Raw genomic sequence first — 16546 nt, 5'->3', positions numbered from 1 at the left:
TAGCACTTTCCACCATTTCTTTACATGCTGTTGCATACAATGATTAAGCGTAAAGATGAATACCAGGGAAAAGTATTATGAAAAATAACTATCCAAGTGTACAAATATTAATCAAATACACAAACAAAACTGAATGCTCTGTAGAAAACAATTGTTTAAAACAATTAAAAAATTCTTGCGCGTGCACGTGTCTATGTATGTATGAGCACAGAGGGTATGGCAGGACAAGGATAGGGCTCTCAGAAGTCTAGAAAAATCGATATTGTCTCCTATTTATTATATCAATCTCCTCTTTAAGAGAAGACTTTAAAAAACAAGAATACTCTTTTTAAACAACTGTTTAATAACTTAGAAAGGTAACTCTGTAAAATCATTTTATTTTCCAGCTTGGGTCTCCTCTAGCAACAGCCAGAAAATCAAGATAGCAGGATAAACTACATCTAAAACTATCTGGATGCCATAAGCACAATATTAAAAAAAATAAATGTTCTAGTATAGCCATTGCTTTGAAGGAAGGGAATGTAGTTCTGCTGCAGAGAGCTAAGCAGTCTGCCTTGGTAGGTTACATTCGAAATTCTAGTTTGGTTCGATGCTTCGTCACTATCCCTAAAGTCACATTTCAAATCACAGACTTGCCATAAAGTCTATGTAAACTCTGTTTTCAAACCCTGAAGCAGTGTCTGCTTTGCACAGGAGAGACAGAAGGTACTTACTACAGTGCAATCAGTTTAAATCAATGAGGACAGTACTTTATATCACAGAATATGGTCTGGTCAAGATACTATGAACAACAATCAAAAAACGTTAAAACAAAGGAGGGATTCAGAAAAACGTGATTCAGTTTATCATTGTGCTTAGAAACTCAAGTTTGGGTGACCTGAGCTACAGAGTGAGATTTTGCATGGGATGATCCTGGAAGATCCAGGAAGAAAAGAAAACAACGTGGCATTAATGTTGACTCACCCAGCCAGACAAAAGACAATTACAGATTTATTTTTGCATTTTTTAAGCACATTGAGCCCCCTAGATAGCAGATGCGAGGAAGAGTTTAACATTAGCGTTAATGTTTTCATGTTTCCATGGAAAGTTTGTGCCTCGCCACCTGGATACTCAATGGCAGAAACCAAAGGTAATGACAAAGTATTGGCATTAGTAGTTCAGGTGCTGGTGAAGGGGGAGGAAAGCCCACCCCTCTCTGAGCTTGCGGAGCTGCTCTCCTGCTTCACCAGAATATAATGTAGGACTCCAAGAGGAAAGCTTGGAGACCAGGTGGCAAATGATAGAAACGTGGTTATTGCAGGATATAAAACTGGGACACTATGACACCTTCAAAACACTCTTCAATCCTTGGTGATTTGCTTCCCTACACAGTACTAGGCTTTCTTTGGACTGTATCTATTTTCATCCTAAAGAAAGGAACATCTAATATTGCAGATAAGATCCAAGGACACCACAGCAGGCAGCCATACACAATTGATTTTCTTGCTTCCTTGCATTCAGTGCTGCTCCACTGGCAGGTACTGATACAAGTTTAAAAATGTTCTTGCAACTAATCTTCAGACCAGTCCTACCTGAATAAATCCAAACTGCACCCTTTCACTATTCGGTAAAAGGTCCTGGGAAGCAGAGAAGCCCCTTAGAGAGGTGACACCAAACTGCTAACGCGACGTGGGATTGAAAGGCAGAAAATCCACCTCAGCTCCTTCTCCTTTCCTCTTGCATTCCCTGCTTACGTTTCCAGCGCAGCTGTGCCCTGAAACAGGCTGCTTTTTCTATCACTTCGTTTTTGAAGGCTATTTTAACAGAGACTGTAATGTAAAGATGTAGGCCACCAAGGAAGCGGTGAAAAATATTTAGTTCAGAACTAGTTGTGGAAGAAAGTGAACAAGAGATACAGTTAACTAGGACACAACACAAATGCTTCCACAAATGCAGGGCTAAAGAACATCATTAGGAAAAAAAGTTCCAAGATTTTTTTTTTCCTAATGGTCATAAAGGTGTATAGAGTTTCAAGATAAACAGGTGTCAGAGTTTGTGATTATCAGGTCTGCATTTTTCTTGACTTTGCTTGTGTTCTACCTTTCAAAGACCAGAACTGGGATTTTTTTTCTTGTGATCACAGGATCAGCAAGTTATACACAGATACCACAAGAGTATTCAGATCTTACTTACAAACGTAATATAGAATATATTAGCAGTGTGTGCCTGTGTGGCTGTCTTGCATCAAGATAAAGAGAGAGAATAATGCTGCTGGGGAATTGTGTGCACAAAGCTCTGTGAAGCAAGAATTAAAATGAATGAGATTAAATAGAAAATAACTACATCAGGAATATGTTAATAATTTAATTAAAGTCTACCAAAGTTGAACTATTCCATAATTAAGGTTGAAGCCCATCAACATGCTCTGTTCTACTTGGGGATTTTGCCACATGTAAAATTACCTATTTTGGAAACATTTCTTAAAGTATGAGGAAAACGGGGTCAACTAAGAATATGGTACAATCATTAATTAATAGACTATGTTGGACTTCCCTGATTTCTCAGACAGGCTTTTATTGATGTTTTAATATATTTTTTCTTTACTATAGTCTCATTCCTAGTGCATGAGATAAATGTGGACACTGATCCTTTTGAAAAACAGGAGGGCAAGATTTAGTGCTCTTTTTTGCCCAAGCTTGTTTGCTGTGTTATTGTCTTTATGAAACAGAAACTCAGAACAAAAGAGCTACTTAATAGCAGAGCAAGAAGCAACACAAAGGCCACCACTATGAGGGACTTAGCACCAAAGATCAGTCTGACACATTAAGGAAATAGTTATATAGACCTTAACAAATCTTTTGTATTATCCCTTTAAACTACCCTATAACATTTTATCCAATCCACAGAATGGTATAAAAAATAAATACTGTGCTTTCTAGAGTAGCTGATATTGTTGGTTGTACCAGGCAGAGTCAACATCTTTCCCATCAGGTTCTCCTGTCTCCATCCTGTTTATCTTATAGGAGAATGTACAAAACACAAAAGACACCTCCTCGTTAACTCCTGTGCCCTGCAGCCTTTTACATGACCACATGCATCTTTGCTTTCCACAAAACCAACTCAGTTGGTGAGAGTGCACCATCACATCAAAGGCTCAGTACCATAAAATATGGAATATCCTTCTTTTATCAATAGGTTCACATAGCGAATAAGATCAGAACCTTCTTTTTCTCCAGTAGTAGTTAAAACTGTGAATAGTGGAAAAGTGCATTGTAGTGCATTGTTTTCTGCTGAAAACAATGGAAGACAACTTTTTTTTTTTTAATGACACTTTCCATTTGACTATAGTGCATTTGTGGACTTTGAGCTTGCAAACAGAAGATGATTGCACTGATGTGATACTGTGTCCTACAACTGTAAACAGTTATACTTGAAATGTACACTTTTAAAGATTAGAAGATATAGGATTTGTATATAAAACAGACAATATCCTGAATGATAATAAAGAATTACACATAGCATTATGGTGGTAATTCCCACAATCAAGCACAGCCTGCTGTACAAGTTTAGCAAGTCGGTCTTCAGAAGTTACAAAAAAATAAAGTCCCTAAACATTTCAGTCTTTTGCTCAGGTGTAATCTGAGTAGATGACAAATATAAAACACTTCTTTCTGTAGTAAGCAAACGTCCATAAAAGAGGTGCCCATTAAAAGTTGCTGGGAACGGTGGTGAATGTTGACACTCTCAAGAAAAGAAATGGGAGAAATGGCAGAAACAGGAATGTCCTGAATGTACGGACTGGTCCTGAACTGGTCTCTGTGGCTGCTCTGCCCTTGGGCACACACAGGAAGAAAACCAGTGCTTCCCTTAAACCTGAGAAGGCCGATAAAAGGGCAGGACCCCGCATTTTTTCTGTCCAAGATCTTGGGGTTTGTCCTTGCTGCTGAGCAGTCCGTGTGCCCGTGCAGGAGAGTTTTATAGTCTCACTTCAAGTGTTCCAGCCTCCCCGCAGGTCAGAAATGAGGCACGTCAGACACTTCATTGCCTTACTAGTGTTCTTTATCTGCAGTTACGTAGGGAAATTCTGTTTTAAAACAGTCAATACGATCTCACTACAAGCACTGCATTTTTATGAGGGGGGAAACGAGAAAGACAAATGTTACTCCTGTTCATGGATTTGCCTCTTATTTCCCCTCTCTGCTCTACAGAGAGCTATTTGATTCATATTAAGAGTTATTTGGGTCTCTTTTACCTTGAGAGAGAAAATAATAGTAACCTAATTTGAGATTCTTACCAATTTAGTAAGAATATGGATTCCGGATATTTTGCGTAGCTGCTAAATTTACCTGAGTGTTCAGTGAAGCATGAGTTTCCAAGGGTGAACAAGACGCTTCAAACCATTTCCCCTATTTGTTTTTAAACTACATTTGTTACTTATGATTAGCAATTTTGTGCCATTCATATGCAGTGTACTGAAACTGAAGTCAGTTAACTGACCTTCTTCCACCTAGTAAACTTGGTATTTCTGTATTATGCATGCAAAGTCAAGCAGAAAAACTAAGGAGCATTTATAAATAAGATCATTGTGGTTTATTTGCAATGCATAGGAACATTTGTGTTTATTACTTTTCATAAGCAATTTGTTACTGTTTATTTTGAACTGGAATAAACACAAAAAATAGAACATCTGTATCAAAGTTTAAAAACCACGAAACCCAAAAACTGTTTAATCTCATCCATTTAGTTCTATTGCACAGTCTGTTCAGTGTAACTTTTTACAACATCGTGTGAAAGAAAACAGGTCATTTAAACTCAGTAATTAGTATTACAGATAAAATGACACTGCAGCAGTGTTAATTACTATAGTACTGATGTAGTATAGGATATAATACATAATAAGTCATGTCTTTAATTTTAAATTGAAGTGCAACAAAGCATATTATTGCTACACTTCTTCTTCTTAAAGTAAATGGATGTTATTCAAGTGTACCATTTGTATCCATGCAGAATGTTTTTAAACAAATCACAATTGTACTTTAACTCAGACTGGCATATTTCACTTTCTAATGGCATAAATTAAGGAACCTCTTGCTATAGGAACTTTTCCTAAGACAGTGGAAATCATGACAGAATTATATTATATGTGAAAAATTTCCACAATAATCTTCTTTTTCACTTCAGCAGCTGTAAATCAGTTTGCAAATGAAGCTCAACATTAAGACTCTTTAAAAATAAAGATGAATCTTGAAGAGCAATACAGCTATTTTAGGTGTACTAGGAACTAGAGATATTTGATCAAATTGTAATTAATTCTGTACTGCTATGGGTGAAATATCTGGCAATTATAAACATAAAATACTCATAACAAAACAGGAGGACAATGAAAGTTTCTCCCTGCAGCCCCAGTAGGAGTAGGGCTCTTTATTTATGAATAATTATATCCCTGCATTTTGCAGCACCTTTACTTTTAGATGACTTTGTTATAAATATTCAAAGAAGAAAAAAAATAGTTAAATTTCAGATTTGTTCAAGCATACTTAAATAATTTATGTCAGCTGAAATGTTCGCATTTCAGTGCAGAAATTTTGTAATGAAGCCATTATTCAGACCTTGCATAGAAATATTCTAAAAGCCTACTTATTTAGAAGTATAATAATCCTATTCACCGTGTTAACCGTGTGCCACTGGCTAAAATATTTACATACAGATTTAGCAAAATATTTGAATATACAGTATAAGATTCAAAGCAGAAGTTGAAATATAACCTCAGGTTGCGTATTTCATCTCACAACAAAACATGTATTGCTACATTTAAATGAAGGTGCGTAAAGAGCAAAATCTTGAAGTACATAGAATGAGTTTCTAAGATTTACAAATGATTTTGAAAAAAAAATTTTTTCCAACCCCCCTTCCCCCCTGTTTTGTTTAGGTCAGTGGGACGATGTATAACACAGGGAGACACGTATCTCTACGGTTAGACAAAGAGCATTTGGTCAACATCTCCGGAGGGCCGATGACTTATAGTCACCGCTTAGAAGAAATCCGGTTACACTTTGGAAGTGAAGACAGCCAGGGCTCAGAGCACCTGCTCAACGGCCAGGCCTTCTCTGGGGAGGTACGTCAACGCTCCGGGACTCGCCAGTGAACCAGTAGCAATTACTCACTTTCCATTTCTGCCCGAAGGTATTTGCAAACCAATTTTTACTCATAAAAACCGTTTCCTTTCAGCCATTCTGGAAATCGGGAGATTACTTTTCACGCACTGCAAATGATGTGACTCCTATCTAAAAATGAAACTGTTGTATTTATTGTATGCGTAGACAGCTTATATTCTCATATGTGCTACTTACAAAGTAATCAAGTATCTTTTGATGAGTCCTTTACATTCCTAGTAAATGCAAACACAAGATTAATCACAAAGTAATACTGAAAGCGCTTCAAGTTCTTATGAAAGTGCTACTTTTGCTACTTGCTGCTGTGTAACACTTTACACTGAGTATCATTCTGCCTTTGATTTATAGGATAATAAGGCAATACTTAATCTTAGAGATGGTTCCACAGAAATCTTTTGGTCAGCTCAAAAATTAAAGTTAACTGCACAAGTAAAACCTGACAGAATCAGTACTTGCTTTGTATTTTAAATACACACCTGTAATTATCCCAGAAATTACCATAATGTGATGATCCTGATAACTATTGCAGGATAGCTCATTACTCTTGCTGGACAAATATCACAGAATCACAGAATGTCAGGGGTTGGAAGGGACCTCAAAAGCTCATCCAGTGCAATCCCCCCGCCGGAGCAGGAACACCCAGATGAGGTTACACAGGAAGGTGCCCAGGCGGGTTGGAATGTCTGCAGAGAAGGAGACTCCACAACCTCCCTGGGCAGCCTGGGCCAGGCTCTGTCACGTATTCTAGTCTTGTACACGGAGTACTTTTTCAAGATGTGTTGTAAAGTTTGCAGACTTACTAGTAGACAAAGCAGAATCTTTCCATTCTTCCTATGTAGGAGCATTTTTGCCTAGAGGAGATGCCTGGGTTTGTAGTACCCCACCCTTCATCAGCTTGTGCCGTGCCCGTGAACTCTTTAGCACACAACTCTACGCCACAACTATCAACAAAATAATGCTTCAGAATAACTGTATATTACTGCAGGGATTAATTTTTAAAAGATGCTGTAGGTATCCCTATTACCATTCTTTCAGAAGACCAAAACGAATAGTTTTTCAGAATAAAGCACTTATTTTTTTGGAGATGAATAAGCAGGTTACCATCTGCACCATCTATCACAGACTCTGGTGATGAGTCAGTTAATGCATGGCTTTTTCTCTGGCACTGTGCATCAGCAGTCATTTAAGAGTGGGAAATTAATTACAGACTTGTCAAATGATGGTATTATAATTGATGGTAATCATTTGCTTTGTTTTATGAGCTACATAGATGTATAATATAGCCAGTGGCAGCTTTTTCATGAAATTATTCATGTCTTACACAACTGACTTCTGGTTGCCTTTTTTAAATTTTATGATAAGTGAACATATAATGTATTACACCTTTAAGAGCTGAAAGTTAGGTATGCTGTGGCAAATATAAGGTGTTTGCTTTGCTAATCAGATTTATAGAAGAGCAATATTCAAAAGAAAGCAGGTCGTCTGAACAAGAAAGCAAAAATCTGGTTGAAACGTACCATTGCACTCGATTTGATGTATCATCATAAGTTCAGATTTTTTAAAAGAGTTTTTAAGTTATAAATTCATCAGTAAGACTCTAACAAAAGGTAAAAATGTAGAAGATTGTTTGCAAGACTTAATACTTAACTAGTCTCTCCTTCGTTTTGAAAGTAGGAATTCTGAAGTACTATTAACATTTGGTATTATTTGCTAACAGAGACCTCAAGTTTTTCTTAATAAAAGCAGAAAACCTCGCTAAGTGGAAACTGCCGTCAGGCAGTCATGCACAACTGGATCCGCAGTATGTGCAGGATTTGTCTAGTTCTCTGGATTCTGCTGCAGTGAACAGACAGAGATTTGCATCTTCAGAGGATGATCATTCCTGATGGCCAGAGACACATCGCTTGAGACAGGACAGATCACCCTGTGAAGATGCATCTCCCTTGGCAACAGAGCAGAGACAAACAACAGGCCAAGAAGCTCAGACTAGACAACTCCATTTCAGGTGACGAGATGAATTCTGGCCTTTGAAGATGCATTTTTCAGAGTTTCAGATAGCTATTTTGGGCAGCTGGACAGGAAAGTTCCAAGAAAATCAAATATTATCTACTAATTTGAACCTGCATCTCCACAGTTCAGTCTTATTTATAGAGCACATGCTGTTTCCAAAATACAAGCACAGACTCAAATCAATCACGCTGAATAGCACAGGCAAAATTTTCAGCAAAGGACAGCAGCTGACGGTGTTCTTAGAATATACATCCGCCCATACAAGTGCTGTCTGGATTACGGATTTTCAATAAGCTCTCAGCACTGCAAGATGTGATGTCTACAGTTCCCAACAACCCAGTAAGAAAACTGTAGACCAGCAAGTTGACTTTATGATCGAGTACATATCTTAATAACGTAACTTATGCTGTTAATGTAACTGATTCTAACTACCATCACTTCTGCATCGGACAACACTGTCAGAGGAGACGGGATGAAGAAAAATAACTGCATAGGTGCATTAGTTTAATTTAGCTAGTGCAGGTAAGAATAGCAATGAATATTTGCTGGCTTAGGCTTTAGCCGGCGTAGGCAACCAGAGAAAAACCATTGCAGAATTACACTGTTTGACGGCTAATTGCACGCAGCTCCCGTGACATTGCCTTGTTACTGCTGTTCTGATTTGTCCATGGGGTTTGCTGTGGAAACAATTCCCAAGGATGAAGTTACCCAAGAAGTGAGATCTGTTCCAGTGGATCCCAACCAGCTCATTCCTGCTCCTCCTTCCCTCTGCTCCCATCCATGGCTGTCCCCTCATTCGCACTGAGGTCTCCAAAGCAAGTGAAAGTCAGGACATTGCAGAGACGGGGAACACGGGGAGAGAGCAGCACTTCTCCCTCACAGCACGGGCAAACTCTTACATTGGCTCAAACAGATCTAAATTATTAATAAATCCAAGTGCAGACAAGGCAGAAGGTTTTAAACAGCCCAGATATATGTTGAAGCAGCTGTAATGTTCTTTACACATCTGGAAATTCCACCTAACATCCATACTAAGCAAGAAGTTTTTTCTTAGGGACCTTTTTTTTGCCCAGTGAAGATGTTCTGCAGGTGGGCAGGCACTCAGAGCAAGCCGGAGAGCACTGGAGTGGTACCATGGCATGAAAAACAATCGTGAAATAGCAAATTGCTTCAAAATATACTGTGGTTGGAATGATACTGAGAGGCTTGTAATTTCCAGGCTTTAACATTTAACTAGGTGTTAAAGGCTGTCAAGAGAGAGCTCTACAATAATCTGGTTACCTTTTAGCTCCTAATTATCACTTTAGTAGGCAGAATAACTGAACTAATGCTTAAATAGTTTGAATGTAAGGGGTTTAAAACTGTGTATCAGATTATCATCAATATGTTTGGCACTGGTAACATGGAAAGAAAGGCAGGCTTCGGAGTGCTTAAATAAATAAATCAAGCATTTGCTTGTCCCTCTGATACATACTTGAGTGTGTTTAATTCCCTACTCTTTGCATAAGCATCTTACCGTATTATAATGATTAAAAGAAAAATCTTGGCTCAAGCAAGGTCCCCAACTGAGACACCGATCATTGGTGTCTGCTGCCTAATGTCTCTCTGCAGAACAGTTTTGAATGCTTTGGAGTCCGTATCATTTAATGAAAAAGACCATCTTCCCTTCAGAGAAATACAGCAGAATTTACCAAAGTGCTGTTGTTCAAGCACTGTCTACCTTGTTAAAATAAAAAGGTGACAATCTCCACAAGGTTCATGGTGAAAATGAGACCCTTTAACTTTACCCTGTGGTAAAGTCATAAAAACCCATACCAATTTTTTTCTTAAGCAGAAAAATGAAAAATGCGCTGCAGGAGACAGTTTTTGGCTGTGCCTTGTAGTAGCCATATCAATGTAAAGCCAAAAAGTCAAGGAGCTTAATTATTTGGGGTCATGCACTTTTCACAAACTCAATAGCTAGAGACTTTCAAATGAGACCATAGTCCACAATCCATGAAAAAAATAGATTTCTTCTCTGCCCACCAAGTCACTATTCAAAAACCTATTGACAGAGATTATAAACACACAAGGATTTCATCTGCTACATAAGAAGTAAAATGACAGCCAGAATAGTATTGAGATAAGCAAATACATATTGCAAGCTATACACACAGTTTGGAACAGAGATTTACTTTTGCCGCTGCCAAAAGCCACTAAGAAAACCAAACAAAATACAAGAAAATGGGAATCAAAAGGGGTAGCTGGAAATTCTGAAATACCAGCCTTCTCCTACTACTGCAATTTCTTTAACTGCAGGCATATTCTAGATGAGTGGGCAACTGCTAGTGATAGTAAAGGATTACTTATCAGAGAGATCAGTGTTGCAAATCCAGCTCCTGATATTTTTAGAAGCAGGACTGTGAGAGCAACCGGCCAGCTGTTGGCTCTGCCTCCTTCTCTAAACCGTGCGGCACTTCTGCACAAAAGCCCCTGTTTTCTCCATGCAGGTGTTCCCTACACTTACCCAACATTTCGATTCCTCTCCCAGGTCTGTTTTGTTCTCTACAGGAAGCCTCACGGGTGTGAGGATTTGTGACTCCAGCACATAGTCCTTCCTCAGGAAAGGAGCATTAAATCAGCTCGGGACGTCCCTGAGCAGAGAGGACGGGAATCTCCTGCCTCTCCATCACCACGTTCCTACAGGTGGTCACAACACCGAAGCAGAGATGTGAGCCAGCCCCTACTACGCCTGCCAACAGTTTGCAGAATGAAGTTTGAAATCCAGATCTGTCTGTTGCCACAGGCCATCTGTATTACATTTTGGAGACTTTATTGGAAATGATGCAGGTCATTTTTAAGCATTTCAGCCAGAAGATAAGTTTACTGTACTCCAGCACTTATTAATGTTGAAAAATAAGCCTCTGAGGAAAGTAGCAGATGAGGGAACACGTGTAATGGAAGGGTGGTTTAGTAAAAATCTCTATAACCTTCAGATTAATGTTCAGCTTCAGAGGAAAAAGTCAATAGGATAATGAATTAAATTGCTATAGGAACAGAATATAAATCAGGAAGAGGTGGTGGTATTGTCATCACTACACTATAAGGAGGCTATTCATATGAGTAACTCAAAACCAGTGCGAGATGAACATGTGCATTAGTTGCGGGAATGCAACTCTGTCCACCCTAAAGATTACAAGTGGCTTCATCTGAAATTTTATAAAATATTCATATCCATAAAAAGCAGAGTTAAAGTGCAACACATGCTTATTGTGTTTTTCTAAACCAAAATCAATTTTATATTTTAAGTTAAATTGGTTGTTATTGGTACTTAAATGTAACAGAAAGTAGGACTGAACAATATATTAGCACAAATAGAGGGATATTCACACCTGAGTGTGGTCTGTTAATTTAAGAGCTCTGAATCATCCCCTGGAAATTCCTTTCCTCCCTCTATTGACTTTATAAAGAAATTGGGCTTTTTGACAGAGTTGTGTTTTAGTAGTAGGTTGCCTGATCTGTCTCAGCTCTAAAACTACGTGGAGATGAACTGGCTGCCTCTCCCTCTGCACAGCAGGGCCCTTCAGATTTAAAAGCATGGTCTGCAGGAAAAAACCAACCAACCAAACTATGGTCCAAGGAAGGACGCTGCTGAGATAATCTAGACAGCAAAGCTTGCAGGCAGGCACACTGGAAACCTGTTGTTTTATAAAGTGGAACTTACCAAAACATTTTTAAATGTTCCCAGAATACTTTCCAAAGAAAAATGAAGTGATAACTCAATATGCTAAACAAAACTTTAGTTGACTAAAGAGTCATTAAGGTGCTAATGCACTTACAGGACCTGAAACCAGCCATAAAATAGTAGGTGACAGTAAAACAATATAAATGGAATAGGAAGATAAAAGTAATGCTTTAACTTACTGTGTATTTTTCTCTCAGATATGGTTCGTATTGTTCCAGAACTACTGCATGAAGTAACACACAGTAACTAGACATAGCTTGTTTGTACAAACGCGTAATTTAGATTACTCAGCCTGTTAAACTGTCCGACTGTGGCCCGAGCAGCTGCAATGAAACTGAGGATAGAAAAGCTGGGGACATGAAGCAATTGAACAAGTAAACTTATCCACCAGTGACTACAGAGGAATATATAAAGGGACAATCTTTAGAATACAAAATATCTGCAAGTTTCACGAGATACTGTGGATAATTTCCCAAAATCTAATACTGAAAATCTGAATACTAGATTTTATTTCCCAGATTTTTCATATTGTTTTGTTCTGACCCTTATGTACTTACATTTCATAAACAATTCAAAGCATCTGAGTTACACACATTTAACTGCTATTTTGTTGATGGATAAGGAACACATCTGCAGATAAACATGAAAACTAATTGCTGTACCCAATTCCATTGACTTGATTTCATGCTCCATTAGAAGGGTGGTTTTTTTTCATGGCAGATTTTCGGCATTATATACATTTACCTGAATTATGGACAGCACTGTGGGGAGAAGAGATGACAGAGAGATTCCTTGAAACCAAAAGCTGAAAAGGGTTTGAAAGCCAGGCAGTAACTGAAGCGTCAAAATATCCATGGCTACATGGCATTAATATAAATTTTAAAGTACCAGTCAGAATAATGTGTTGGCATCCAGATATTTTGTAAGCAGCAAATTGGCAATATTTAAAATGCAGTTGGCGTTTCTTATTGAGGAAGCATCTCTGTTTGAACTACTCTGTTGGAAACCAGGAGAAAGATGACTTTCCAGGAATATGGAACAGAAATTTTTGTGCTATATTTTACGTCGAAATGCAGTAAAGTTCCTACACTGGCTACGTGCTAAAAATGCATCTTAATCCTTAGCGACCTTCAAAAGCAGTTTCATCTTTAACACTTTTGAAGTGGGATAGTTGACTTTTAACTTATATTCCTTCCTGTTTGGGTTTTATTTTTTTTGGCTAGACAGTCATCTTGAAGTCATGAGTAATATACGATTATTAAATAACAATTCCCAAAACTCAGTAGCCAGGAGAAGTTGTAGAATCAAGTGAAGGTGTAGCAACTATAAATGATTGATCATAAATACATAAATAGAAAAAATACACAGCAAGAAAGACTCATTTTTATATGAATGGCTGCACTGCCAGTGTACTCTTGCAGTCACAGTCTTGCATTTAGAGCTGTTGTAGTCATGCTGCCATTTTTAAAGGAAAATGAGATTCTAGAAATAGCCTGTTTTATCCTTCCCTTAGGAAAAAATCTTAATTACACAAATAAAGTTATATAATGTTCAAACTTTATATCAGCAATAAAGAATTTTACTTCATGTATAATCAGCTTCTCATACCATAAATACCATCCGTATGATTTTTTCCACCTTTCTAAAACTTGATTAGCAATGGAAATACAAATGAGATTTTTGACTTTTTTTTTTTTTTTCAAGAGAAGAAATTATAGCTCATACCGTAGAGGTCCAAACACGCATTTTATGATAGCACAGATAAAACTGGAAAAGTTCAGTAGTTTTATTTGAAACAAACTGTAACAAGATGTTTCTCTTGGTGTATAAACCACGGAAGTTTAGTTATTGCACCATCAGGGAATCAGGACTGGACCTAGATACAACTATAGCTCTTCAGAGAATACAAACTAAGAAAAAGATACAGGAGGAGAATTATGTATTTACTTCTTTTAGGAGAAATTGAAAGGAACAGTCATTTAATTGTATAATCCCAAAGAATCATTAGATACCATCTGGAGATTGAACGATGCTTTAGAACAAGTGTTAAACCACTTACAAAATTTGAGACTAAATTTCAGGTACCCAAGCAGGATTTGGATCTTGCTTATGGGCACACACTTTCTCATTTTATCAGATTACTGATGTGTTTGTGTAGGTTTTCTTGTGGTGTGGTTTATTTTCGGAGTGGTTTTTTGGTTGGTTGGTTTGGTTGTGGGTTTCTTTTTTTTTTTTTTTTTCTTCCCCCCCGCCCTCTCTCCTTTTTCATTCTCTACACAAATGTGGGTGTTCCTTGCCAGAAAACTTTCCTTCTTTGGAAACTACTTTTCTGAATCTTACTGACTATCCATCCACCAGCAGAATTGTAGGAGCTGTCCAAACAAATTGCAGGCTCCAAGACAACGTCAGTTTCTACCCGTATAGCACGGGACACAGCAAAATATCTGCTGCATGGAATAATAAATATTGAATTTCTCAGATACTGAGTGAAACAGATCCCTTTTGTAATAAATATATTTTCGCACATGTTTACTTTTCAGTCACCAACTGTTCTCTTTTTTTTGGGGAGGGAGAAGCAGAAGAGAGTATCGATGTACTGAGAGCACAGTCTGTCACAGACTATAATCTAAATCCCTTTGGTGCCTCAGTTTTAAAATCCAGCCTCATAAAGCAATAAGGTGGAGTTTTTCTGCTTAGAGTAGCAGCTGTAGGATTTGCTCTTTTAAACCACTGGGACATTAAAACATTCAGCACTCTAAACCTCCAGTATCACTTATGAAGTATTCATTTTGCCTTATTCCAAATGATTATCATTTGCTTGGGGTGACTTTACTTGCTACAGGATGATTCTTTTTTAATTAAAGAGTAGTTTACCTCTGTAGTAAAAAAACTACACTCATTTTGAAATGGGTTTTACATTACTCAATAATGATTTTTTCCATTACACTTCTTGTAAATTTAAACTTTTCCCCCAAATATATTAAATGTAACATTCCACAGAAAGGAAGGATCAGACTAACTTCTTACACTAAAGCGCTTGTAGCTACTATGGACAACCAAAAAAGAAACAAAAGCAAGCATATGTGAATTTTCATTGTTTTTGCAATTTACCAAAACAAAAGAAACAGTGAGCAACTACTATAACATCACCCTGGACAAAACTCTCATGAAAGCAGTGGAATTTTGTCTGAGGCAAAACTATTATTTATGTACTAACCATGGACATGAGACTGCAAAAAACCCCATAATACCCTTTTAGGCCAGTGTCTCTTAACTGAAACTGCCTGTGCACTGGAGAATGAACACTGGCGATCAGAATATAGCAGGAGAACCTGGAGCTGATAACAGATGAGACACGACCCTTTGAAGACACTGATCCATCACCAGCAAACAGTGAAGCTCCTCAGGCACCTGGTTGGTGCTGAGCACTCGCGTAGACACATCTTGATTGCAATAACTTGTTTAATGCCTGAGTTGAGTCAAACGCAACTAGTTCTGAGAGCAAGCATGGCCCTTACAGCCCAGAGAGCGGGGATTCACTGTGTACGCTGTCTTCTTCAGTCATTTTGATGTTACTCTGTACAAATGGAAGAGCTTCAGACAGTGCATGTGACGCTGATTTTCAAGAGTCTAAACATTTCAGTAAGGCAGGAGTTCCTAGCTCATACCTTGTCCAAACTGGACAAAGGAGGCAGCTGAAACATCAAACGTCTTCCACGTCCTACGTGGATGCTCTGCTGGCTGTGACTTGGGACTGAAATGGAGGCACCACATCATTCTGGCACCAAATGAGCCCAGGAGCTCCAGCCCAGGAGTTTCCATCCTCCCTGATAACAATCACTGGCTTCTAACACACAGTGGCAGCTGCAAACCCTTCCCCTTCACCTCTCTGACCTTCAGTTTATTTCTGCAGCTTCAGCTACTCCTTTGTTAGGTCTTTGTCCCTTGCCTTATGGTTAATAGTTTCTTATGAGCCATTTTAGTATCTTAGTAAAAAGCCAGCTAAATCATTTCAATTCTAGCTGTCTTTTTATTGCGTTTTCAGGGAAGGCTGTGAGGTTGCAGAGTTACAGTTTTCATTTAGCATACTGCCTTGACCTTCCACCATCATTGCAGACCTTTCCTTAATTAAAAGCACACAGGCATACACTGCCTCCCAGCCAGTCAAAATACTTTACATTTGAGGTATTTTATTTTAACCATCCAGGGTAATTGACCCTTTCAACAAACACTGAGAAAGAAAGACTTCTAAATCTTGTTTCCTTTAAACAAAATTGTGATAGATAATGGATTAGGATATTTTACAAACAAAAAAGGGAAGCAAAGTTTTCATTATCATTTCATAAGCATGTCTTTCTAAAATTATAACAATTAGATCAGTTTCTCAGGCATACCTGCCTTTAAAATAGCATGTGAGTGGTAGGAACAACAGCATCAGTGTTAACACTATGGAGAATTAGAATTGACAAGGCTAAACCACATTTCTTCAAAGTCCGTTTTCCTTCCATTTATCTTTTAATATATCGCCTTCATCCGTCTGCTCTCTTATCTCTGTATAAACTAACTGGACATTACCGCACACACCTGCCAAGATTTGCTGGATTAAAACTCAGTAGAAATTAATTCATTCTATTCAGTTACTTTTCAGTAGTTTGGTGGG

The 16546-nt window shown here is 38.0% G+C and overlaps 1 protein-coding gene across 1 annotated transcript in view; it reads left to right on the top strand.

Annotated features, from left to right (window-relative positions):
* Positions 1-16546, top strand: part of CA10 (carbonic anhydrase 10) — a 164264-nt gene that overhangs the window by 119734 nt on the left and 27984 nt on the right. The window contains exon 6 of the mRNA XM_065647607.1: positions 5909-6094. Coding sequence (XP_065503679.1) covers positions 5909-6094 — 186 coding nt within the window. The remainder of the gene's footprint in view (positions 1-5908; positions 6095-16546) is intronic.

The sequence above is a fragment of the Caloenas nicobarica genome, chromosome 18 (assembly GCF_036013445.1).
Source record: "Caloenas nicobarica isolate bCalNic1 chromosome 18, bCalNic1.hap1, whole genome shotgun sequence".
Lineage (NCBI taxonomy): Eukaryota > Metazoa > Chordata > Aves > Columbiformes > Columbidae > Caloenas > Caloenas nicobarica.
Note: the sequence above shows the minus strand (reverse complement) of the source record. Positions and strands in the feature narration are given on the sequence as shown.